The sequence below is a fragment of the Nerophis lumbriciformis genome, linkage group LG01, assembly GCF_033978685.3.
Source record: "Nerophis lumbriciformis linkage group LG01, RoL_Nlum_v2.1, whole genome shotgun sequence".
Lineage (NCBI taxonomy): Eukaryota > Metazoa > Chordata > Actinopteri > Syngnathiformes > Syngnathidae > Nerophis > Nerophis lumbriciformis.
The window spans coordinates 5,017,501-5,045,000 of NC_084548.2; the positions used below are offsets into that span (position 1 = coordinate 5,017,501).

Sequence of the window (27,500 nt, forward strand, 5' to 3'; positions counted from 1 at the left end):
ATCAGGACTGGCTAAAACTGTGATCTAATGAAAAAACCTAACCCCAAATTTAAAAATTGCGCTCTAGAGCAATTTTGGAATAAAACGGAGAAAAAATTGCTCCTCGGAAGAAGAAAAAATGACAAAACTGCCTGTAACTCCCACTGGGAAGGTCGGAGAGACATGAAACAAAATCCTCTCCGTAGGTCTCACTTAGACCTACATTTCATAAATTGACAACCCCCAGCAAAAATCTACAAGAAGCTTGCTATTCCCCCTTCAACACAACATTTTTGTAAAAACCGGTCACCTTTCTTCAAACATTATCTTGTTGTTTCGGCTTCAAATTAACACAGGAGAGAGATTGAACCCTTTTGATTAAAAGTTATCGAAAGAGTTTTAATACCGGCTCCGGTTTTGATTTTATGACCCTTCAAAGAGCCGCTGCGCTGATGCTGCTGTTTTTTCAAGAAGGCTGCTTAAAAGCAGGAAGCACCAGCGGACTAAAGGTAGACAAAAGTATTGGGACACTTATGACGAAAACTGAACAAAAGTATTGGGACACTTACACTGGATAAAAGTATTGGGACACTTACGCCTAAACTTGACAAAAGTATTGGGACACTTAGGACTACCTCTGGACAAAAGTATTGGGACACCTACACTGGACAAAAGTATTGGGACACTTAGGACTACAACTTGACAAAAGTATTGGGACACTTGGGACTAAAACTGGACAAAAGTATTGGGGCACTTGGGACTACCACTTGACAAAAGTATTGGGACATTTACACTGGACAAAAGTATTGGGACACTTACAACTAAAACTGGACAAAAGTTTTGGGACACTTAGGACCAGAAATTGACTAAAGTATTGGGACACTTAGGATTACAACTTGACATAAGTATTGGGCCACTTGGGACTAAAACTGGACAAAAGTATTGGGACACTTAGGACTACAACTTGACAAAAGTATTGGGCCACTTGGGACTAAAACTTGACAAAAGTATTGGGACACTTGACTACAACTTGACATAAGTATTGGGACACTTCGGACTACCACTGGACAAAAGTATTGGGACACTTCGCACTAAAAGTAGACTAAGTATTGGGACACTTAGGACTACCACTGGACAAAAGTATTGGGACACCTACACTGGACAAAAGTATTGGGACACTTAGGACTACAACTTGACAAAAGTATTGGGACACTTGGGACTAAAACTGGACAAAAGTATTGGGACACTTGGGACTACCACTTGACAAAAGTATTGGGACATTTACACTGGACAAAAGTATTGGGACACTTACGACTAAAACTGGACAAAAGTTTTGGGACACTTAGGACCAGAAATTGACTAAAGTATTGGGACACTTAGGATTACAACTTGACATAAGTATTGGGCCACTTGGGACTAAAACTGGACAAAAGTATTGGGACACTTAGGACTACAACTTGACAAAAGTATTGGGCCACTTGGGACTAAAACTTGACAAAAGTATTGGGACACTTGACTACAACTTGACATAAGTATTGGGACACTTCGGACTACCACTGGACAAAAGTATTGGGACACTTCGCACTAAAAGTAGACTAAGTATTGGGACACTTAGGACTACCACTGGACAAAAGTATTGGGACACCTACACTGGACAAAAGTATTGGGACACTTAGGACTACCACTGGATAAAAGTATTGGGACACTTACACTGGATAAAAGTATTGGGACACTTACACTGGATAAAAGTATTGGGACACTTACGCCTAAACTTGACAAAAGTATTGGGACACTTAGGACTACCTCTGGACAAAAGTATTGGGACACCTACACTGGACAAAAGTATTGGGACACTTAGGACTACAACTTGACAAAAGTATTGGGACACTTGGGACTAAAACTGGACAAAAGTATTGGGACACTTGGGACTACCACTTGACAAAAGTATTGGGACATTTACACTGGACAAAAGTATTGGGACACTTACGACTAAAACTGCACAAAAGTTTTGGGACACTTAGGACCAGAAATTGACTAAAGTATTGGGACACTTAGGATTACAACTTGACATAAGTATTGGGCCACTTGGGACTAAAACTGGACAAAGGTATTGGGACACTTAGGACTACAACTTGACAAAAATATTGGGCCACTTTGGACTAAAACTTGACAAAAGTATTGGGACACTTGACTACAACTTGACATAAGTATTGGGACACTTCGGACTACCACTGGACAAAAGTATTGGGACACTTCGCACTAAAAGTAGACTAAGTATTGGGACACTTAGGACTACCACTGGACACAAGTATTGGGACACTTACACTGGACAAAAGTATTGGGACACTTGGGACTAAAACTTGACTAAAGTATTGGGACACTTAGGATTACAACTTGACATAAGTATTGGGCCACTTGGGACTAAAACTGGACAAAAGTATTGGGACACTTAGGACTACAACTTGACAAAAGTATTGGGCCACTTGGGACTAAAACTTGACAAAAGTATTGGGACACTTGACTACAACTTGACATAAGTATTGGGACACTTCGGACTACCACTGGACAAAAGTATTGGGACACTTCGCACTAAAAGTAGACTAAGTATTGGGACACTTAGGACTACCACTGGACACAAGTATTGGGACACTTAAACTGGACAAAAGTATTGGGACACTTAGGACTACAACTTGACAAAAGTATTGGGCCACTTGGGACTAAAACTTGACAAAAGTATTGGGACACTTGACTACAACTTGACATAAGTATTGGGACACTTCGGACTACCACTGGACAAAAGTATTGGGACACTTCGCACTAAAAGTAGACTAAGTATTGGGACACTTAGGACTACCACTGGACACAAGTATTGGGACACTTACACTGGACAAAAGTATTGGGACACTTAGGACTACCACTGGATAAAAGTATTGGGACACTTACACTGGATAAAAGTATTGGGACACTTACGCCTAAACTTGACAAAAGTATTGGGACACTTAGGACTACCTCTGGACAAAAGTATTGGGACACCTACACTGGACAAAAGTATTGGGACACTTAGGACTACAACTTGACAAAAGTATTGGGACACTTGGGACTAAAACTGGACAAAAGTATTGGGACACTTGGGACTACCACTTGACAAAAGTATTGGGACATTTACACTGGACAAAAGTATTGGGACACTTACGACTAAAACTGCACAAAAGTTTTGGGACACTTAGGACCAGAAATTGCCTAAAGTATTGGGACACTTAGGATTACAACTTGACATAAGTATTGGGCCACTTGGGACTAAAACTGGACAAAAGTATTGGGACACTTAGGACTACAACTTGACAAAAGTATTGGGCCACTTGGGACTAAAACTTGACAAAAGTATTGGGACACTTGACTACAACTTGACATAAGTATTGGGACACTTCGGACTACCACTGGACAAAAGTATTGGGACACTTCGCACTAAAAGTAGACTAAGTATTGGGACACTTAGGACTACCACTGGACACAAGTATTGGGACACTTACACTGGACAAAAGTATTGGGACACTTGGGACTAAAACTTGACAAAAGTATTGGGACACTTAGGACTAGCACCTGCCAAATACGCGGGCCCGACCAATGCTGCTTGCAGCTTTAATTTTTTTTTCTTGTTATTGGACACTGACTTTTTGCAGTGTGGGCACCACATCGAGTCTGGCAATGGAACAGGGGGGGCGTTCCAAGTACAGTTCGTCATTACTTAAAACTAATTGATATTAAGGGAAATTAATGCCAGATTCATTTTCAAGAGTAAAAGGTACATAAAGGGAACTTGTTAGTGAAATTTTGGTCATCTAGATCAGTGGTTCTCAACCTGTTTTAAGTGGGAATTTTATTTTAATTTAAGTACCCCCTAATCAGAGCAAAGCATTTTTGGTTGAAAAAAAGAGATAAAGAAGTAAAATACAGCACTATGTCATCAGTTTCTGATTTATTAAATTGTATAACACTAAAAAATATTGCTCATTTGTAGTGGTCTTTCTTGAACTATTTTGGAAAAAAATATAGGTTTTTATTTATAATTATAAAGGATTTTAGAGTTGTTGCTATTTTTAGAATTAAAAAAAAAAAAACACGTACCCCTTGGCATACCTTCAAGTACCCCCATTTGAGAACCACTTGTTGTCCTTAAAATAACCGATAAGTGTCGTTAAAACTACCTGGAACAGGTGGAGGTGTCGTCCGACCAGCGTGATCTTCCTCTCGACGTTGACGGGAAGGAGCGAAGAATCCTCAATTTTCTCCACACAAGGACAGTCCTGAAACGGGTGTCAATATTAGGTCATGGGACGCCGGCGCCTTGAAAGCCAATCAGAAGCCTGAAGAAAGTCATTTTCTAGAAAAGGCGTAATGGCTACAAATGACAAAAAAGCGGGATCAGTTTGTTGACGTGGAGTTACTCTGGATTATCGTGGATGAATGTAAAGTTACGAAAAAAGAAACAAATATATTTTCCCCAACGACAGTGCATCCGCAAAGTATAAACAGCGCTTCACTTAATCCACATTTTGTTATGTAACAGCCTTATTCCATCCATCCATTTTCTACCGCTTGTCCCGTCCGGACAGGCTAACCTCCTCCAACCTCCGAGGACAAAGTTACGAACTATGGGAGACCGGGCTTTCTGCTCCGCCGCTCCCAGTCTGTGGAACACTCTCCCTGACCACCTGAGGGCACCACAGACTGTGGATGCTTTTAAAAAAGGCTTAAAAACCCTTCTTTTTTAAAAAGCCTTTTTATAGAGATATATGCATACTAGTTCTAGCTATTAGGCTGTTCTCGTTTTTGGATATATATATTTTTTAAGGAGACCGGGCTTTCTGCTCCGCCGCTCCCAGTCTGTGGAACGCTCTCCCTGACCACCTGCGGGCACCACAGACCGTGGATGCTTTTAAAAAAGGCTTAAAAACCCTTCTTTTTTAAAAAGCCTTTTTATAGAGATATATGCATACTAGTTCTAGCTATTAGGCTGTTCTCGTTTTTGTATATATATATTTTTTAAGGAAACCGGGCTTTCTGCTCCGCCGCTCCCAGTCTGTGGAACACTCTCCCTGACCACCTGAGGGCACCACAGACTGTGGATGCTTTTAAAAAAGGCTTAAAAACCCTTCTTTTTTAAAAAGCCTTTTTATAGAGATATATGCATACTAGTTCTAGCTATTAGGCTGTTCTCGTTTTTGTATATATATATTTTTTAAGGAGACCGGGCTTTCTGCTCCGCCGCTCCCAGTCTGTGGAACGCTCTCCCTGACCACCTGAGGGCACCACAGACCGTGGATGCTTTTAAAAAAGGCTTAAAAACCCTTCTTTTTTAAAAAGCCTTTTTATAGAGATATATGCATACTAGTTCTAGCTATTAGGCTGTTCTCGTTTTTGGATATATATATTTTTTAAGGAGACCGGGCTTTCTGCTCCGCCGCTCCCAGTCTGTGGAACGCTCTCCCTGACCACCTGAGGGCACCACAGACCGTGGATGCTTTTAAAAAAGGCTTAAAAACCCTTCTTTTTTAAAAAGCCTTTTTATAGAGATATATGCATACTAGTTCTAGCTATTAGGCTGTTCTCGTTTTTGTATATATATATTTTTTAAGGAGACCGGGCTTTCTGCTCCGCCGCTCCCAGTCTGTGGAACACTCTCCCTAACCACCTGAGGGCACCACAGACCGTGGATGCTTTTAAAAAAGGCTTAAAAACCCTTCTTTTTTTAAAAGCCTTTTTATAGAGATATATGCATACTAGTTCTAGCTATTAGGCTGTTCTCGTTTTTGTATATATATATTTTTTAAGGAGACCGGGCTTTCTGCTCCGCCGCTCCCAGTCTGTGGAACACTCTCCCTAACCACCTGAGGGCACCACAGACCGTGGATGCTTTTAAAAAAGGCTTAAAAACCCTTCTTTTTTTAAAAGCCTTTTTATAGAGATATATGCATACTAGTTCTAGCTATTAGGCTGTTCTCGTTTTTGTATATATATATTTTTTAAGGAGACCGGGCTTTCTGCTCCGCCGCTCCCAGTCTGTGGAACACTCTCCCTGACCACCTGCGGGCACCGCAGACTGTGGATGCTTTTAAAAAAGGCTTAAAAACCCTTCTTTTTTAAAAAGCCTTTTTATAGAGATATATGCATACTAGTTCTAGCTATTAGGCTGTTCTCGTTTTTGTATATATATATTTTTTAAGGAGACCGGGCTTTCTGCCCCGCCGCTCCCAGTCTGTGGAACACTCTCCCTGACCACCTGAGGGCACCACAGACCGTGGATGCTTTTAAAAAAGGCTTAAAAACCCTTCTTTTTTAAAAAGCCTTTTTATAGAGATATATGCATACTAGTTCTAGCTATTAGGCTGTTCTCGTTTTTGTATATATATATTTTTTTTAAGGAGACCGGGCTTTCTGCTCCGCCGCTCCCAGTCTGTGGAACGCTCTCCCTGACCACCTGAGGGCACCACAGACCGTGGATGCTTTTAAAAAAGACTTAAAAACCCTTCTTTTTTAAAAAGCCTTTTTATAGAGATATATGCATACTAGTTCTAGCTATTAGGCTGTTCTCGTTTTTGTATATATATATTTTTTAAGGAGACCGGGCTTTCTGCTCCGCCGCTCCCAGTCTGTGGAACACTCTCCCTGACCACCTGAGGGCACCACAGACCGTGGATGCTTTTAAAAAAGACTTAAAAACCCTTCTTTTTTAAAAAGCCTTTTTATAGAGATATATGCATACTAGTTCTAGCTATTAGGCTGTTCTCGTTTTTGTATATATATATTTTTTAAGGAGACCGGGCTTTCTGCTCCGCCGCTCCCAGTCTGTGGAACACTCTCCCTGACCACCTGAGGGCACCACAGACTGTGGATGCTTTTAAAAAAGGCTTAAAAACCCTTCTTTTTTAAAAGCCTTTTTATAGAGATATATGCATACTAGTTCTAGCTATTAGGCTGTTCTCATTTTTGTATATATATATTTTTTAAGGAGACCGGGCTTTCTGCTCCGCCGCTCCCAGTCTGTGGAACACTCTCCCTGACCACCTGAGGGCACCACAGACTGTGGATGCTTTTAAAAAAGGCTTAAAAACGCTTCTTTTTTTAAAAGCCTTTTTATAGAGATATATGCATACTAGTTCTAGCTATTAGGCTGTTCTCGTTTTTGTATATATATATTTTTTAAGGAGACCGGGCTTTCTGCTCCGCCGCTCCCAGTCTGTGGAACACTCTCCCTGACCACCTGAGGGCACCACAGACTGTGGATGCTTTTAAAAAAGGCTTAAAAACCCTTATTTTTTAAAAAGCCTTTTTATAGAGATATATGCATACTAGTTCTAGCTATTAGGCTGTTCTCGTTTTTGTATATATATATTTTTTAAGGAGACCGGGCTTTCTGCTCCGCCGCTCCCAGTCTGTGGAACACTCTCCCTGACCACCTGAGGGCACCACAGACCGTGGATGCTTTTAAAAAAGGCTTAAGAACCCTTCTTTTTTAAAAAGCCTTTTTATAGAGGTATATGCATACTAGTTCTAGCTATTAGGCTGTTCTCGTTTTTGTATATATATTTTTTTTAAGGAGACCGGGCTTTCTGCTCCGCCGCTCCCAGTCTGTGGAACACTCTCCCTGACCACCTGAGGGCACCACAGACTGTGGATGCTCTTAAAAAAGGCTTAAAAAACCTTCTTTTTTTAAAAGCCTTTTTATAGAGATATATGCATACTAGTTCTAGCTATTAGGCTGTTCTCGTTTTTGTATATATATATTTTTTAAGGAGACCGGGCTTTCTGCTCCGCCGCTCCCAGTCTGTGGAACACTCTCCCTGACCACCTGAGGGCACCACAGACTGTGGATGCTTTTAAAAAAGGCTTAAAAACCCTTCTTTTTTAAAAAGCCTTTTTATAGAGATATATGCATACTAGTTCTAGCTATTAGGCTGTTCTCGTTTTTGTATATATATATTTTTTAAGGAGACCGGGCTTTCTGCTCCGCCGCTCCCAGTCTGTGGAACGCTCTCCCTGACCACCTGAGGGCACCACAGACCGTGGATGCTTTTAAAAAAGGCTTAAAAACCCTTCTTTTTTTAAAAGCCTTTTTATAGAGATATATGCATACTAGTTCTAGCTATTAGGCTGTTCTCGTTTTTGGATATATATTTTTTTTAAGGAGACCGGGCTTTCTGCTCCGCCGCTCCCAGTCTGTGGAACACTCTCCCTGACCACCTGAGGGCACCACAGACTGTGGATGCTTTTAAAAAAGGCTTAAAAACCCTTCTTTAAAAAAAAAAAAAATTTTTTATAGAGATATATGCATACTAGTTCTAGCTATTAGGCTGTTCTCGTTTTTGTATATATATATTTTTTAAGGAGACCGGGCTTTCTGCTCCGCCGCTCCCAGTCTGTGGAACGCTCTCCCTGACCACCTGAGGGCACCACAGACCGTGGATGCTTTTAAAAAAGGCTTAAAAACCCTTCTTTTTTAAAAAGCCTTTTTATAGAGATATATGCATACTAGTTCTAGCTATTAGGCTGTTCTCGTTTTTGTATATATATATTTTTTAAGGAGACCGGGCTTTCTGCTCCGCCGCTGCCCGTCTGTGGAACAGTCTCCCTGACCACCTGAGGGCACCACAGCCTGTGGATGCTTTTAAAAAAGGCTTAAAAACCCTTCTTTTTTAAAAAGCCTTTTTATAGAGATATATGCATACTAGTTCTAGCTATTAGGCTGTTCTCGTTTTTGTATATATATATTTTTTAAGGAGACCGGGCTTTCTGCTCCGCCGCTCCCAGTCTGTGGAACGCTCTCCCTGACCACCTGAGGGCACCACAGACTGTGGATGCTTTTAAAAAAGGCTTAAAAACCCTTCTTTTTTAAAAAAGCCTTTTTATAGAGATATATGCATACTAGTTCTAGCTATTAGGCTGTTCTCGTTTTTGGATATATATTTTTTTTAAGGGGACCGGGCTTTCTGCTCCGCCGCTCCCAGTCTGTGGAACACTCTCCCTAACCACCTGAGGGCACCACAGACCGTGGATGCTTTTAAAAAAGGCTTAAAAACCCTTCTTTTTTAAAAAGCCTTTTTATAGAGATATATGCATACTAGTTCTAGCTATTAGGCTGTTCTCGTTTTTGGATATATATTTTTTTTAAGGAGACCGGGCTTTCTGCTCCGCCGCTGCCCGTCTGTGGAACAGTCTCCCTGACCACCTGAGGGCACCACAGCCTGTGGATGCTTTTAAAAAAGGCTTAAAAACCCTTCTTTTTTAAAAAGCCTTTTTATAGAGATATATGCATACTAGTTCTAGCTATTAGGCTGTTCTCGTTTTTGTATATATATATTTTAAAAGGAGACCGGGCTTTCTGCTCCGCCGCTCCCAGTCTGTGGAACACTCTCCCTGACCACCTGAGGGCACCACAGACCGTGGATGCTTTTACAAAAGGCTTAAAAACCCTTCTTTTTTGAAAGCCTTTTTATAGAGATATATGCATACTAGTTCTAGCTATTAGGCTGTTCTCGTTTTTGTATATATATTTTTTTTAAGGAGACCGGGCTTTCTGCTCCGCCGCTCCCAGTCTGTGGAACACTCTCCCTGACCACCTGAGGGCACCACAGACCGTGGATGCTTTTAAAAAAGACTTAAAAACCCTTCTTTTTTAAAAAGCCTTTTTATAGAGATATATGCATACTAGTTCTAGCTATTAGGCTGTTCTCGTTTTTGTATATATATATATTTTTTAAGGAGACCGGGCTTTATGCTCCGCCGCTCCCAGTCTGTGGAACACTCTCCCTGACCACCTGAGGGCACCACAGACTGTGGATGCTTTTAAAAAAGGCTTAAAAACCCTTCTTTTTTAAAAAGCCTTTTTATAGAGATATATGCATACTAGTTCTAGCTATTAGGCTGTTCTCATTTTTGTATATATATATTTTTTAAGGAGACCGGGCTTTCTGCTCCGCCGCTCCCAGTCTGTGGAACACTCTCCCTGACCACCTGAGGGCACCACAGACTGTGGATGCTTTTAAAAAAGGCTTAAAAACCCTTCTTTTTTTAAAAGCCTTTTTATAGAGATATATGCATACTAGTTCTAGCTATTAGGCTGTTCTCGTTTTTGTATATATATATATTTTAAGGAGACCGGGCTTTCTGCTCCGCCGCTCCCAGTCTGTGGAACACTCTCCCTGACCACCTGAGGGCACCACAGACTGTGGATGCTTTTAAAAAAGGCTTAAAAACCCTTCTTTTTTAAAAGCCTTTTTATAGAGATATATGCATACTAGTTCTAGCTATTAGGCTGTTCTCGTTTTTGTATATATATATTTTTTAAGGAGACCGGGCTTTCTGCTCCGCCGCTCCCAGTCTGTGGAACACTCTCCCTGACCACCTGAGGGCACCACAGACTGTGGATGCTTTTAAAAAAGGCTTAAAAACCCTTCTTTTTTTAAAAGCCTTTTTATAGAGATATATGCATACTAGTTCTAGCTATTAGGCTGTTCTCGTTTTTGGATATATATTTTTTTTAAGGAGACCGGGCTTTCTGCTCCGCCGCTCCCAGTCTGTGGAACACTCTCCCTGACCACCTGAGGGCACCACAGACTGTGGATGCTTTTAAAAAAGGCTTAAAAACCCTTCTTTTTTAAAAAGCCTTTTTATAGAGATATATGCATACTAGTTCTAGCTATTAGGCTGTTCTCGTTTTTGTATATATATATTTTAAAAGGAGACCGGGCTTTCTGCTCCGCCGCTCCCAGTCTGTGGAACACTCTCCCTGACCACCTGAGGGCACCACAGACCGTGGATGCTTTTACAAAAGGCTTAAAAACCCTTCTTTTTTGAAAGCCTTTTTATAGAGATATATGCATACTAGTTCTAGCTATTAGGCTGTTCTCGTTTTTGTATATATATTTTTTAAGGAGACCGGGCTTTATGCTCCGCCGCTCCCAGTCTGTGGAACACTCTCCCTGACCACCTGAGGGCACCACAGACCGTGGATGCTTTTAAAAAAGACTTAAAAACCCTTCTTTTTTAAAAAGCCTTTTTATAGAGATATATGCATACTAGTTCTAGCTATTAGGCTGTTCTCGTTTTTGTATATATATATTTTTTAAGGAGACCGGGCTTTATGCTCCGCCGCTCCCAGTCTGTGGAACACTCTCCCTGACCACCTGAGGGCACCACAGACTGTGGATGCTTTTAAAAAAGGCTTAAAAACCCTTCTTTTTTTAAAAGCCTTTTTATAGAGATATATGCATACTAGTTCTAGCTATTAGGCTGTTCTCATTTTTGTATATATATATTTTTTAAGGAGACCGGGCTTTCTGCTCCGCCGCTCCCAGTCTGTGGAACACTCTCCCTGACCACCTGAGGGCACCACAGACTGTGGATGCTTTTAAAAAAGGCTTAAAAACCCTTCTTTTTTTAAAAGCCTTTTTATAGAGATATATGCATACTAGTTCTAGCTATTAGGCTGTTCTCGTTTTTGTATATATATATATTTTAAGGAGACCGGGCTTTCTGCTCCGCCGCTCCCAGTCTGTGGAACACTCTCCCTGACCACCTGAGGGCACCACAGACTGTGGATGCTTTTAAAAAAGGCTTAAAAACCCTTCTTTTTTAAAAGCCTTTTTATAGAGATATATGCATACTAGTTCTAGCTATTAGGCTGTTCTCGTTTTTGTATATATATATTTTTTAAGGACACCGGGCTTTCTGCTCCGCCGCTCCCAGTCTGTGGAACACTCTCCCTGACCACCTGAGGGCACCACAGACCGTGGATGCTTTTAAAAAAGACTTAAAAACCCTTCTTTTTTAAAAAGCCTTTTTATAGAGATATATGCATACTAGTTCTAGCTATTAGGCTGTTCTCGTTTTTGTATATATATATTTTTTAAGGAGACCGGGCTTTCTGCTCCGCCGCTCCCAGTCTGTGGAACACTCTCCCTGACCACCTGAGGGCACCACAGACCGTGGATGCTTTTAAAAAAGACTTAAAAACCCTTCTTTTTTAAAAAGCCTTTTTATAGAGATATATGCATACTAGTTCTAGCTATTAGGCTGTTCTCGTTTTTGTATATATATATTTTTTAAGGAGACCGGGCTTTATGCTCCGCCGCTCCCAGTCTGTGGAACACTCTCCCTGACCACCTGAGGGCACCACAGACTGTGGATGCTTTTAAAAAAGGCTTAAAAACCCTTCTTTTTTAAAAGCCTTTTTATAGAGATATATGCATACTAGTTCTAGCTATTAGGCTGTTCTCGTTTTTGTATATATATATTTTTTAAGGAGACCGGGCTTTCTGCTCCGCCGCTCCCAGTCTGTGGAACACTCTCCCTGACCACCTGAGGGCACCACAGACTGTGGATGCTTTTAAAAAAGGCTTAAAAACCCTTCTTTTTTTAAAAGCCTTTTTATAGAGATATATGCATACTAGTTCTAGCTATTAGGCTGTTCTCGTTTTTGGATATATATTTTTTTTAAGGAGACCGGGCTTTCTGCTCCGCCGCTCCCAGTCTGTGGAACACTCTCCCTGACCACCTGAGGGCACCACAGACTGTGGATGCTTTTAAAAAAGGCTTAAAAACCCTTCTTTTTTAAAAAGCCTTTTTATAGAGATATATGCATACTAGTTCTAGCTATTAGGCTGTTCTCGTTTTTGTATATATATATTTTAAAAGGAGACCGGGCTTTCTGCTCCGCCGCTCCCAGTCTGTGGAACACTCTCCCTGACCACCTGAGGGCACCACAGACCGTGGATGCTTTTACAAAAGGCTTAAAAACCCTTCTTTTTTGAAAGCCTTTTTATAGAGATATATGCATACTAGTTCTAGCTATTAGGCTGTTCTCGTTTTTGTATATATATTTTTTAAGGAGACCGGGCTTTATGCTCCGCCGCTCCCAGTCTGTGGAACACTCTCCCTGACCACCTGAGGGCACCACAGACCGTGGATGCTTTTAAAAAAGACTTAAAAACCCTTCTTTTTTAAAAAGCCTTTTTATAGAGATATATGCATACTAGTTCTAGCTATTAGGCTGTTCTCGTTTTTGTATATATATATTTTTTAAGGAGACCGGGCTTTATGCTCCGCCGCTCCCAGTCTGTGGAACACTCTCCCTGACCACCTGAGGGCAGCACAGACTGTGGATGCTTTTAAAAAAGGCTTAAAAACCCTTCTTTTTTAAAAAGCCTTTTTATAGAGATATATGCATACTAGTTCTAGCTATTAGGCTGTTCTCATTTTTGTATATATATATTTTTTAAGGAGACCGGGCTTTCTGCTCCGCCGCTCCCAGTCTGTGGAACACTCTCCCTGACCACCTGAGGGCACCACAGACTGTGGATGCTTTTAAAAAAGGCTTAAAAACCCTTCTTTTTTTAAAAGCCTTTTTATAGAGATATATGCATACTAGTTCTAGCTATTAGGCTGTTCTCGTTTTTGTATATATATATATTTTAAGGAGACCGGGCTTTCTGCTCCGCCGCTCCCAGTCTGTGGAACACTCTCCCTGACCACCTGAGGGCACCACAGACTGTGGATGCTTTTAAAAAAGGCTTAAAAACCCTTCTTTTTTAAAAGCCTTTTTATAGAGATATATGCATACTAGTTCTAGCTATTAGGCTGTTCTCGTTTTTGTATATATATATTTTTTAAGGACACCGGGCTTTCTGCTCCGCCGCTCCCAGTCTGTGGAACACTCTCCCTGACCACCTGAGGGCACCACAGACTGTGGATGCTTTTAAAAAAGGCTTAAAAACCCTTCTTTTTTTAAAAGCCTTTTTATACAGATATATGCATACTAGTTCTAGCTATTAGGCTGTTCTCGTTTTTGTATATATATATTTTTTAAGGAGACCGGGCTTTATGCTCCGCCGCTCCCAGTCTGTGGAACACTCTCCCTGACCACCTGAGGGCACCACAGACTGTGGATGCTTTTAAAAAAGGCTTAAAAACCCTTCTTTTTTAAAAAGCCTTTTTATAGAGATATATGCATACTAGTTCTAGCTATTAGGCTGTTCTCGTTTTTGTATATATATATTTTAAAAGGAGACCGGGCTTTCTGCTCCGCCGCTCCCAGTCTGTGGAACACTCTCCCTGACCACCTGAGGGCACCACAGACCGTGGATGCTTTTACAAAAGGCTTAAAAACCCTTCTTTTTTGAAAGCCTTTTTATAGAGATATATGCATACTAGTTCTAGCTATTAGGCTGTTCTCGTTTTTGTATATATATTTTTTAAGGAGACCGGGCTTTATGCTCCGCCGCTCCCAGTCTGTGGAACACTCTCCCTGACCACCTGAGGGCACCACAGACCGTGGATGCTTTTAAAAAAGACTTAAAAACCCTTCTTTTTTAAAAAGCCTTTTTATAGAGATATATGCATACTAGTTCTAGCTATTAGGCTGTTCTCGTTTTTGTATATATATATTTTTTAAGGAGACCGGGCTTTATGCTCCGCCGCTCCCAGTCTGTGGAACACTCTCCCTGACCACCTGAGGGCACCACAGACTGTGGATGCTTTTAAAAAAGGCTTAAAAACCCTTCTTTTTTTAAAAGCCTTTTTATAGAGATATATGCATACTAGTTCTAGCTATTAGGCTGTTCTCATTTTTGTATATATATATTTTTTAAGGAGACCGGGCTTTCTGCTCCGCCGCTCCCAGTCTGTGGAACACTCTCCCTGACCACCTGAGGGCACCACAGACTGTGGATGCTTTTAAAAAAGGCTTAAAAACCCTTCTTTTTTTAAAAGCCTTTTTATAGAGATATATGCATACTAGTTCTAGCTATTAGGCTGTTCTCGTTTTTGTATATATATATATTTTAAGGAGACCGGGCTTTCTGCTCCGCCGCTCCCAGTCTGTGGAACACTCTCCCTGACCACCTGAGGGCACCACAGACTGTGGATGCTTTTAAAAAAGGCTTAAAAACCCTTCTTTTTTAAAAGCCTTTTTATAGAGATATATGCATACTAGTTCTAGCTATTAGGCTGTTCTCGTTTTTGTATATATATATTTTTTAAGGACACCGGGCTTTCTGCTCCGCCGCTCCCAGTCTGTGGAACACTCTCCCTGACCACCTGAGGGCACCACAGACCGTGGATGCTTTTAAAAAAGACTTAAAAACCCTTCTTTTTTAAAAAGCCTTTTTATAGAGATATATGCATACTAGTTCTAGCTATTAGGCTGTTCTCGTTTTTGTATATATATATTTTTTAAGGAGACCGGGCTTTCTGCTCCGCCGCTCCCAGTCTGTGGAACACTCTCCCTGACCACCTGAGGGCACCACAGACCGTGGATGCTTTTAAAAAAGACTTAAAAACCCTTCTTTTTTAAAAAGCCTTTTTATAGAGATATATGCATACTAGTTCTAGCTATTAGGCTGTTCTCGTTTTTGTATATATATATTTTTTAAGGAGACCGGGCTTTATGCTCCGCCGCTCCCAGTCTGTGGAACACTCTCCCTGACCACCTGAGGGCACCACAGACTGTGGATGCTTTTAAAAAAGGCTTAAAAACCCTTCTTTTTTAAAAGCCTTTTTATAGAGATATATGCATACTAGTTCTAGCTATTAGGCTGTTCTCGTTTTTGTATATATATATTTTTTAAGGAGACCGGGCTTTCTGCTCCGCCGCTCCCAGTCTGTGGAACACTCTCCCTGACCACCTGAGGGCACCACAGACTGTGGATGCTTTTAAAAAAGGCTTAAAAACCCTTCTTTTTTTAAAAGCCTTTTTATAGAGATATATGCATACTAGTTCTAGCTATTAGGCTGTTCTCGTTTTTGGATATATATTTTTTTTAAGGAGACCGGGCTTTCTGCTCCGCCGCTCCCAGTCTGTGGAACACTCTCCCTGACCACCTGAGGGCACCACAGACTGTGGATGCTTTTAAAAAAGGCTTAAAAACCCTTCTTTTTTAAAAAGCCTTTTTATAGAGATATATGCATACTAGTTCTAGCTATTAGGCTGTTCTCGTTTTTGTATATATATATTTTAAAAGGAGACCGGGCTTTCTGCTCCGCCGCTCCCAGTCTGTGGAACACTCTCCCTGACCACCTGAGGGCACCACAGACCGTGGATGCTTTTACAAAAGGCTTAAAAACCCTTCTTTTTTGAAAGCCTTTTTATAGAGATATATGCATACTAGTTCTAGCTATTAGGCTGTTCTCGTTTTTGTATATATATTTTTTAAGGAGACCGGGCTTTATGCTCCGCCGCTCCCAGTCTGTGGAACACTCTCCCTGACCACCTGAGGGCACCACAGACCGTGGATGCTTTTAAAAAAGACTTAAAAACCCTTCTTTTTTAAAAAGCCTTTTTATAGAGATATATGCATACTAGTTCTAGCTATTAGGCTGTTCTCGTTTTTGTATATATATATTTTTTAAGGAGACCGGGCTTTATGCTCCGCCGCTCCCAGTCTGTGGAACACTCTCCCTGACCACCTGAGGGCAGCACAGACTGTGGATGCTTTTAAAAAAGGCTTAAAAACCCTTCTTTTTTAAAAAGCCTTTTTATAGAGATATATGCATACTAGTTCTAGCTATTAGGCTGTTCTCATTTTTGTATATATATATTTTTTAAGGAGACCGGGCTTTCTGCTCCGCCGCTCCCAGTCTGTGGAACACTCTCCCTGACCACCTGAGGGCACCACAGACTGTGGATGCTTTTAAAAAAGGCTTAAAAACCCTTCTTTTTTTAAAAGCCTTTTTATAGAGATATATGCATACTAGTTCTAGCTATTAGGCTGTTCTCGTTTTTGTATATATATATATTTTAAGGAGACCGGGCTTTCTGCTCCGCCGCTCCCAGTCTGTGGAACACTCTCCCTGACCACCTGAGGGCACCACAGACTGTGGATGCTTTTAAAAAAGGCTTAAAAACCCTTCTTTTTTAAAAGCCTTTTTATAGAGATATATGCATACTAGTTCTAGCTATTAGGCTGTTCTCGTTTTTGTATATATATATTTTTTAAGGACACCGGGCTTTCTGCTCCGCCGCTCCCAGTCTGTGGAACACTCTCCCTGACCACCTGAGGGCACCACAGACTGTGGATGCTTTTAAAAAAGGCTTAAAAACCCTTCTTTTTTTAAAAGCCTTTTTATACAGATATATGCATACTAGTTCTAGCTATTAGGCTGTTCTCGTTTTTGTATATATATATTTTTTAAGGAGACCGGGCTTTATGCTCCGCCGCTCCCAGTCTGTGGAACACTCTCCCTGACCACCTGAGGGCACCACAGACTGTGGATGCTTTTAAAAAAGGCTTAAAAACCCTTCTTTTTTAAAAGCCTTTTTATAGAGATATATGCATACTAGTTCTAGCTATTAGGCTGTTCTCGTTTTTGTATATATATATTTTTTAAGGAGACCGGGCTTTCTGCTCCGCCGCTCCCAGTCTGTGGAACACTCTCCCTGACCACCTGAGGGCACCACAGACTGTGGATGCTTTTAAAAAAGGCTTAAAAACCCTTCTTTTTTTAAAAGCCTTTTTATAGAGATATATGCATACTAGTTCTAGCTATTAGGCTGTTCTCGTTTTTGTATATATATATTTTTTAAGGAGACCGGGCTTTCTGCTCCGCCGCTCCCAGTCTGTGGAACACTCTCCCTGACCACCTGAGGGCACCACAGACCGTGGATGCTTTTAAAAAAGGCTTAAAAACCCTTCTTTTTTAAAAAGCCTTTTTATAGAGATATATGCATACTAGTTCTAGCTATTAGGCTGTTCTCGTTTTTGTATATATATATTTTTTAAGGAGACCGGGCTTTCTGCTCCGCCGCTCCCAGTCTGTGGAACACTCTCCCTGACCACCTGAGGGCACCACAGACTGTGGATGCTTTTAAAAAAGGCTTAAAAACCCTTCTTTTTTTAAAAGCCTTTTTATAGAGATATATGCATACTAGTTCTAGCTATTAGGCTGTTCTCGTTTTTGTATATATATATATTTTAAGGAGACCGGGCTTTCTGCTCCGCCGCTCCCAGTCTGTGGAACACTCTCCCTGACCACCTGAGGGCACCACAGACTGTGGATGCTTTTAAAAAAGGCTTAAAAACCCTTCTTTTTTAAAAGCCTTTTTATAGAGATATATGCATACTAGTTCTAGCTATTAGGCTGTTCTCGTTTTTGTATATATATATTTTTTAAGGAGACCGGGCTTTCTGCTCCGCCGCTCCCAGTCTGTGGAACACTCTCCCTGACCACCTGAGGGCACCACAGACTGTGGATGCTTTTAAAAAAGGCTTAAAAACCCTTCTTTTTTTAAAAGCCTTTTTATAGAGATATATGCATACTAGTTCTAGCTATTAGGCTGTTCTCGTTTTTGTATATATATATTTTTTAAGGAGACCGGGCTTTCTGCTCCGCCGCTCCCAGTCTGTGGAACACTCTCCCTGACCACCTGAGGGCACCGCAGACTGTGGATGCTTTTAAAAAAGGTTTAAAAACCCTTCTTTTTTAAAAAGCCTTTTTATAGAGATATATGCATACTAGTTCTAGCTATTAGGCTGTTCTCGTTTTTGTATATATATATTTTTTAAGGAGACCGGGCTTTCTGCTCCGCCGCTCCCAGTCTGTGGAACACTCTCCCTGACCACCTGAGGGCACCACAGCCTGTGGATGCTTTTAAAAAAGGCTTAAAAACCCTTCTTTTTTAAAAAGCCTTTTTATAGAGATATATGCATACTAGTTCTAGCTATTAGGCTGTTCTCGTTTTTGGATATATATTTTTTTTAAGGAGACCGGGCTTTCTGCTCCGCCGCTCCCAGTCTGTGCAACACTCTCCCTGACCACCTGAGGGCACCACAGACCGTGGATGCTTTTAAAAAAGGCTTAAAAACCCTTCTTTTTTAAAAAGCCTTTTTATAGAGATATATGCATACTAGTTCTAGCTATTAGGCTGTTCTCGTTTTTGTATATATATTTTTTTTAAGGAGACCAGGCTTTCTGCTCCGCCGCTCCCAGTCTGTGGAACACTCTCCCTGACCACCTGAGGGCACCACAGACTGTGGATGCTTTTAAAAAAGGCTTAAAAACCCTTCTTTTTTAAAAAGCCTTTTTATAGAGATATATGCATACTAGTTCTAGCTATTAGGCTGTTCTCGTTTTTGTATATATATATTTTTTAAGGAGACCGGGCTTTCTGCTCCGCCGCTCCCAGTCTGTGGAACGCTCTCCCTGACCACCTGAGGGCACCACAGACTGTGGATGCTTTTAAAAAAGGCTTAAAAACCCTTCTTTTTTAAAAGCCTTTTTATAGAGATATATGCATACTAGTTCTAGCTATTAGGCTGTTCTCGTTTTTGTATATATATATTTTTTAAGGAGACCGGGCTTTCTGCTCCGCCGCTCCCAGTCTGTGGAACACTCTCCCTGACCACCTGAGGGCACCACAGACCGTGGATGCTTTTAAAAAAGGCTTAAAAACTCTACTTTTTTAAAAAGCCTTTTTATAGAGATATATGCATACTAGTTCTAGCTATTAGGCTTTTCTCGTTTTTGTATATATATATTTTTTAAGGAGACCGGGCTTTCTGCTCCGCCGCTCCCAGTCTGTGGAACACTCTCCCTGACCACCTGAGTTCACCACAGACCGTGGATGCTTTTAAAAAAGGCTTAAAAACCCTTCTTTTTTAAAAAGCCTTTTTATAGAGATATATGCATACTAGTTCTAGTTATTAGGCTGTTCTCGTTTTTGTATATATATATTTTTTAAGGAGACCGGGCTTTCTGCTCCGCCGCTCCCAGTCTGTGGAACACTCTCCCTGACCACCTGAGTTCACCACAGACCGTGGATGCTTTTAAAAAAGGCTTAAAAACCCTTCTTTTTTAAAAAGCCTTTTTATAGAGATATATGCATACTAGTTCTAGTTATTAGGCTGTTCTCGTTTTTGTATATATATATTTTTTAAGGAGACCGGGCTTTCTGCTCCGCCGCTCCCAGTCTGTGGAACACTCTCCCTGACCACCTGAGGGCACCACAGACCGTGGATGCTTTTAAAAAAGGCTTAAAAACCCTTCTTTTTTAAAAAGCCTTTTTATAGAGATATATGCATACTAGTTCTAGCTATTAGGCTGTTCTCGTTTTTGTATATATATATTTTTTAAGGAGACCGGGCTTTCTGCTCCGCCGCTCCCAGTCTGTGGAACGTTCTCCCTGACCACCTGAGGGCACCACAGACTGTGGATGCTTTTAAAAAAGGCTTAAAAACCCTTCTTTTTTAAAAAGCCTTTTTATAGAGATATATGCATACTAGTTCTAGCTATTAGGCTGTTCTCGTTTTTGGATATATATATTTTTTAAGGAGACCGGGCTTTCTGCTCCGCCGCTCCCAGTCTGTGGAACGCTCTCCCTGACCACCTGAGGGCACCACAGACCGTGGATGCTTTTAAAAAAGGCTTAAAAACCCTTCTTTTTAAAAAAGCCTTTTTATAGAGATATATGCATACTAGTTCTAGCTATTAGGCTGTTCTCGTTTTTGTATATATATATTTTTTAAGGAGACCGGGCTTTCTGCTCCGCCGCTCCCAGTCTGTGGAACGCTCTCCCTGACCACCTGAGGGCACCACAGACCGTGGATGCTTTTAAAAAAGACTTAAAAACCCTTCTTTTTTAAAAAGCCTTTTTATAGAGATATATGCATACTAGTTCTAGCTATTAGGCTGTTCTCGTTTTTGTATATATATATTTTTTACTTGGATCGGCTGCCGATATTTTCCAAAAATTGCGTATCGGCAAGGCATGGGAAAATGCCGATCCAGATGCAGTTTAAGAAAAAACTCCGGTCCGTGTTTTCCAACGCACCGATTTAAATAATACATTCCGCTTTTCTGCTGCTCCGTAATTTCCGTTCCGCATTTTCCAGCACACCTTCAACACATCCACGTATGTGAATTCTCACGCAGTTGCTTTTAGCTGCTGGCATTACACGACAGGCTCTTCTCACTCTTTCCTGTGTATCCCTCTCACAGACAGCAAGCGCACCTTCTTACACACGTCACATACTGTCACGTCATACGTCACATACTGTCACGTCATACGTCACATACGTATACTTCCTCCCCGAGCAGAGAGGTAGCAGCATGGCTAACGTTAGCTGTGATGCTAGCGCAGCCGTGCGAGCAACGCTCCCTCTAAGGTGCTTGCCTGTGCAATTGCGCACTGTTTAAGCATCCTCTGCGTATAGCAAATCTATGCCACGCACAAAATCTAATAAAAAAATAAGCGCATAACAATTTTCAACACACCGACACGACAGAGAAAACAGTTTTCGTCATCATTGTTCAAATATTGTGACGTCTGTCGAGACGCTTATCTCCATTCGGTGCCACACGTCCACACCATCAAAATGCAGAGGCAAACATTTCCACATCAACACCATTTGAAAAAATTAGTGATTTTTTTAGTTGTGATTTCCTTCTCTGCATGAAAGTTTAAAAGTAGCATATATTAATGCAGTATGAAGAAGAATGTTTTAATGTAGACATGCAAGCCTTGAAAGAAAATGTTGAAAATCAAGACTACATTTCCTGCAAATGCATTTCTACCCTATATTTTAACTTTAGATTCATTCTCATATCAAACTCTTTTGGCTGTCTTTTTGACACTTACATCCGGCGCCCCCCTCCACACCCTGGATTATAAATAATGTAAATAATTCAATGTGATTATCTTGTGTGATGACTGTATTATGATGATAGTATATATCTGATAGTATATATCTGTATCATGAATCAATTTAAGTGGACCCCGACTTAAACAAGTTGGAAAACTTATTGGGGTGTTACCATTTAGTGGTCAATTGTACGGAATATGTACTTCACTGTGCAACCTACTAATAAAAGTCTCAATCAATCAATCAAAACACATAGAATCATCATACTGCTGTGATTATATGCATCAAGTGTTCATTCAAGGCTAAGGCAAAATATCGAGATATATATTGTGTATCGCAATATGGCCTTAAAATATCGCAATATTAAAAAAAGGCCATATCGCCCAAACCTAGTTTCAATGATGCCATTTCTGTTTGTCATGTATAATTTTGTCTATTTTGTGTTTATCCTTGAATAAACAGGTCAGTTTCTTGTTACCAACCATTGTGTATTATTCAAACTCCCCTAATTCAGCTGGCTAGTTGTTATCAAGAGTACTAAAACCCTTTTCAACATGATTCTGACAACTAAGTAGGCTAAATAACTTTAAACTTCAATACATGCTCGGATAGGCCAGTATCGGTCAGTATCGGTATCGGATCGGAAATGCAAAAACAATATCGGTATCGGATCGGAAGTGCAAAAACCTGGATCGGGACATCCCTAGCTCAATTAAAATGATGGAAAGTGTAAGGATGGAAAGGACAATGCAGGTATACATAGACTAAATATAGCGATATAAAATATAACATATATACGTAATATATGTACAGTATATTATATATACTGATATATTATATTATATTATGTTAAGTTATAAGGCTTGTGGGGAAAATGAAGCGCTGTGAATACTTTCCGGATGCACTGTAAATATACTAAATATATTGTATTAAAAATGTATAATTGCATGTGAATTCAAAGTTAAAAAATATATATTTGTACTTTTATTAATGTATTTGATCAATGCAAGAAATAATGAAGTTATTGTTAATGGGCCAAGCATTAAATGTAAACACTATTTTGTCCACAACAGATTGGAGTTGAACTGTCGTTTGACGTGTTAGGAACAGAAGCAGGTTCCACTGTATTTGGATGTTAGGTAAACACGCAAAATAATTCAAATTAAAGCTGCAAGCAGCATTGGTCGGGCCCGCGTATTTGGCAGGTGCTAGTTCTAAGTGTCCCAATACTTTTGTCTACTTTTAGTCTGAAGTGTCCCAAGACTTTTGTCTAGTGTACCTACCTTGTCTGCATTGTGTGGGCACGTTGGTGCTTCCTGCTTTTAAGCAGCCATCTTAAAAAAAAAAAACAGCGCAGCAGCATCAGCGCAGCGGGTCTTTGAAGGGTCATAAAATCAAAACCGGAGCAGGTATTAAAACGCTGTTCTGTTATTTTATACACAAGGGTTTAATCTCTCTCCTGTGTTAGTTTGAAGCCGAAACGACAAACGCGCTCAGAGGAGATAGTTTTTGAAGGAAGGTGACTGGTTTTTACAAAAAAATTGTTTTGAAGGGGGAATAGCAAACTTCCTGTTGATTTTTGCTGGGGGTTGTCAATTTATGAAATGTAGGTCTAAGTGAGACCTACATAGAGGTTTTTGTTTCATGTCTCTCCGACCTTCCCAGGGAGAGTTACAGGCAGTTTTGTCAGTTTTTTCATCCGAGGAGCAGTTTTTTGTGCGTTTCATTAAAAAATTGCGCTAGAGCACAATTTTGAGATTTGGGGTTAGGTTTTTTTTATTAGATCGCAATTTTTGCCAGTCCTGATGTGTGTGTTCAGTTCGGTGAGTTATGAAGCATGTTAAGGGGGTCAAATTACAGCTCAAAGAGGCAAAAGTGATTGTTTTTAGTACTTTTTTGTCTTGAAGGGGGAATTGCCAACTTCCTGTTGATTTTTGCCCGAGAATATACTATTATGAAATCTAGGTCTAAGTCACACATACATAAAGGTTTTTGATTTTGAGTTTTGTGGTTCGTTTTTTTTTTTAAAAAGGCAATTTTCGCAGGTCCTGATGTGTGGGTCAAATATGGTGAGTTTTGAAGCATGTTAAGTGGGTCAAATTACAGTTTAAAGTGGCGGCGGAAGAATAAAGAATAAAGAATAATAATAAAACCTTACAAATTCAATAGGTCCTTATGTCCCATTGCATAAGGACTCCCAAAGGGAGTCCTTATGCAATGGGCCATGCGGGCCCTAATAAAACCTTACAAATTCAATAGGTCCTTATGTCCCATTGCATAAGGACTCCCTTTGGGAGTCCTTATACAATGGGCCATGCGGGCCCTAATAAAACCTTACAAATTCAATAGGTCCTTATGTCCCATTGCATAAGGACTCCCTTTGGGAGTCCTTATACAATGGGCCATGCGGGCCCTAATAATCTGCTGACTATTTGATGAATACAAACGGCACCTTCTGAACTCACCATCAAATAAGAACCAACAGAAGAATCTGCTTGGTCATTTTCGTCGGACTCAGTGTTGGGCGTGTTAAAAATGTCAGGTGATTGCGTAAAGGTGATGTTTTCCTGACCGAGAGACTCTGTGTCTGCCTCCGCCTCAGGCCACCCCTTAATCCACGGAGGGCCGTCACTTTCCTCGGTGGAATCACTGCTTGCCAGTTCTGTTGGCGTAACAACTTCCCTGGATGTGGTTGAGCTTATACCAGAAGAGGAGCCAGAGGGCTCCACTTCAGAGTCAACTGGGCCACTTGTGCTGCCGGGTGATGGACTACTAGAGGTGTTGGCAGCTGGCAGCCAATCAACAGTCTCAACTTCTACAAAACCGGGCGTTGTGACCAGTGACGGGGACCCATCGGTAACACTGACATCCATGGTGGTCCCCGTGAAGGTGGGAGTTACGTCCTGGGGTGGGCGGGACGTGGACTCGCTGTAAAGAGTGGTGGGAGTGACAGCTGCAGTGGTGATAGCAGGAGGCACGGTGGGTGGCGGTCGTGTTGTTGTTGTTGTTGTTGTAGGAGCGGTCGTCTGAGTCGGGGGTAAAGTGGTCTGTTTTCTGGTGGGTGGTGGGATGGTGGGTGTCGGTGGTTTGAACTTGTCGATGGAGAAACGCAAAACGAACAAGCGGGAAAGAACAGACAAAAAAAAGGCAAGGGAGGACAAAAATTAGGATAAACAAGCAGACTTGAGATAGAAACAATGACAATGAAGCAAAACTGGAAATGGGAAATGTACACAAGCGAAGCAAATAGACAAACAAATGCATACTTGCCAACCTTGAGACCTCCAATTTCGGGAGGTGGGGGGTGGGTGCGGGGGGCGTGGTTGGGGGCGTGGTTAAGAGGAGAGGAGTATATTTACAGCTAGAATTCACCAAGTCAAGTATTTCATATATATATATATATATATATATATATATATATATATATATATATATATATCCCCACGACCCCGAAGGGAATAAGCGGTAGTAAATGGATGGATGGATGGATATATATATATATATATATATATATATATATATATATATATATAAGAAATAATTGACTTTCAGTGAATTCTAGCTATATATATATATATTAGAGATGCACGGTTTGCGGGCACAACCGCGGAGTCCGCGGATTATCCGCGTATCGGGTCGGATGAAATTTAAAAAAATTAGATTTTATCCGCGGGTCGGGTCGGGTCGGGTGGTTAAAAAAAAATTAGATTTTAAATAGATTCAGGCGGGTGGCAGTTAAACCAATTGGGAAATATATATACATAGTTAAATGTTGTTACCCACATACGAAAAACGAGCAGGCACCTGCTGCATATGCCACAACAGAAGAAAAAAAAAAAAAAGAGATGGACACTTTTACGGAGCGAAGAAGGGACGCCTCGCCGGGGTCCGGGACCGAGGCCCCTTCCCCCGAGAGGGCCCCACCGGGAGCCGTAGCTGAGGCGATCCGCGAGAAGGGCCCGACGCACGTCCAGGGTCACCACCGCGCCCACCGCACCGACACCCCGCCTCGTCCGCCTCATCCGCCTTCGCCGCGGCCGGCGTCACGCGCAGCAGGTAAGCAGCTTACCTGCCCGCCACCCCCGTGGCCGGGGGCTCATAACAGGGGTCACTCCGCGCGCTCCGCCCACGCAGCTTACCTGCCCGCCACCCCTGTTGCCCGGGGCGCGTAACAGGGGTCACTCCGCGCGCAGTGCGCTCACGAAAGGGGTGGGGCTCACCCTGGTTGATATAGACAGCAGGACGGTGGCCATGGAAGTCGGAACCCGCTAAGGAGTGTGTAACAACCCACCTGCCGAATCAACTAGCCCTGAAAATGGATGGCGCTGGAGCGTCGGGCCCATACCCGGCCGTCGCCTGCAGCGAGACGCGCTTGGAGGTGCGCTCAGCGCGGCTCCCATATGATTGCGCACTGGTGTGCGTCTGGGTCGTGACAGCGTGGCACGCGAATGTCTGTACTGCATTGGATCAGTCTCCTTTCTTTAACAGGCAAAAGCTTTATAACCTCACTAATGCCTTGCATCGTCTATATTAGATATATAACAACGGGCGGGTGCGGGCGGGTGCGGTTCTGATCAAATGTTAGATCGGGTGGATTGCGGATGGTTGACGACTTTCTGATGCGGTTGCGGATGAAATAATTGCCTATCCGCGCATCTCTAATATATAAATATAAAAATAAAAGAAATACTTGAATTTCAGTGTTCATTTATTTACACATATACACACACATAACACTCATCTACTCATTGTTGAGTTAAGGGTTGAATTTTCCATCCTTGTTCTATTCTCTGTCACTATCTTTCTAACCATGCTGAACACCCTCTCTGATGGTGCATTGCTGTGTGGCACGCACAAAAGTGCTTTCATCAAATGCACTAGATGGCAGTATTGTCCTGTTTAAGAGTGTCACAACATTGCTGTTTACGGCAGACGGACTGCTTTACTGTAGACGTTCTTTATATTGTGGGAAAGCGGACTCAGGTCCGCATGGAGGTGGAGGGGGCGTGGCCTCCAGCTCCGCCTGAGTTTCGGGAGATTTTCGGGAGAGGCGCTGAATTTCGGGAGTCTCCCGGAAAATCCGGGAGGGTTGGCAAGTATGAACAAATGTATAGCGTGAAGCGAGTAGGAACTGACTAAAGTACACCTCAAATTTTAAGCAAGGACCTTCTCAAAAGGACAATACACCAGAAATTAAACTTGAGTATACTTTAGAGTTGTCAGTGTACAGGTTGCATTGCAGTATATATGTAATCCATCCATCCTTGTCCTTTTCAGGGAGGCGGGTGGTGCCGGAGCCTAGCTCAGCTGCATTCGGGCGGAAGGCGGGGTACACCCTGGACAAGTCGCCACCTCATCGCAGGGCCAACACAGATACACTGCAATAACTGAAATCTAAGTAAGATGAAATATCTCAAATAAGGGTGATATTTGCTTATTTTCTGTCTGATAAGATCATTCTTCTCACTAAGCAGATTTTATGTTAGAGTGTTTTACTTGTTTTAAGGGTTTTAAATGATCTCAGTAAGATATTACAGCTTGTTGCTGAGATGTGATGACCTATGTTGAGTAAAACATGCTTGTGTCATGTCTGTGTGATCAGGTTTTATTTTTGGACTTTTTGTGCACTTTTGTTTTGTTTTGTCACCATAGTTACCCATTAGTTTCACCTGTCATGTCACGCACCTGTTTTGAGTCACGCACCTGTTGTTAAACATGTCCATAGTATTTAAGTTCATTCATTTTCTGTTGTTCGTCCTGACGACCTCACAACACATTTATGCTCTGTTCATGCCTGATACTTCTTTTCATGTCAATTCCTCAAGCAACTACTTTTGTCCAAGCCAAGTAAGTTTTTGTTCCATATTTATAGTCTTTTTGGTTTCACAG

General features: G+C 41.4%; 1 protein-coding gene across 4 annotated transcripts in view; it reads right to left on the reverse strand.

The window, feature by feature from the left end:
* The window catches only part of plxnb1a (plexin b1a), a 303,093-nt gene that overhangs the window by 81,179 nt on the left and 194,414 nt on the right, over window positions 1-27,500 (reverse strand). For 3 of the 4 annotated variants that reach the window (XM_061973889.2, XM_061973873.2, XM_061973881.2), the window contains exons 12-13: window positions 24,077-24,703; window positions 4,185-4,283 (exon numbers count right to left, since the gene is read on the reverse strand). In XM_061973889.2, the coding sequence (XP_061829873.2) occupies window positions 4,185-4,283; window positions 24,077-24,703 (726 nt within the window). The remainder of the gene's footprint in view (window positions 1-4,184; window positions 4,284-24,076; window positions 24,704-27,500) is intronic. The other variant, XM_061973897.2, reaches the window with a different exon arrangement.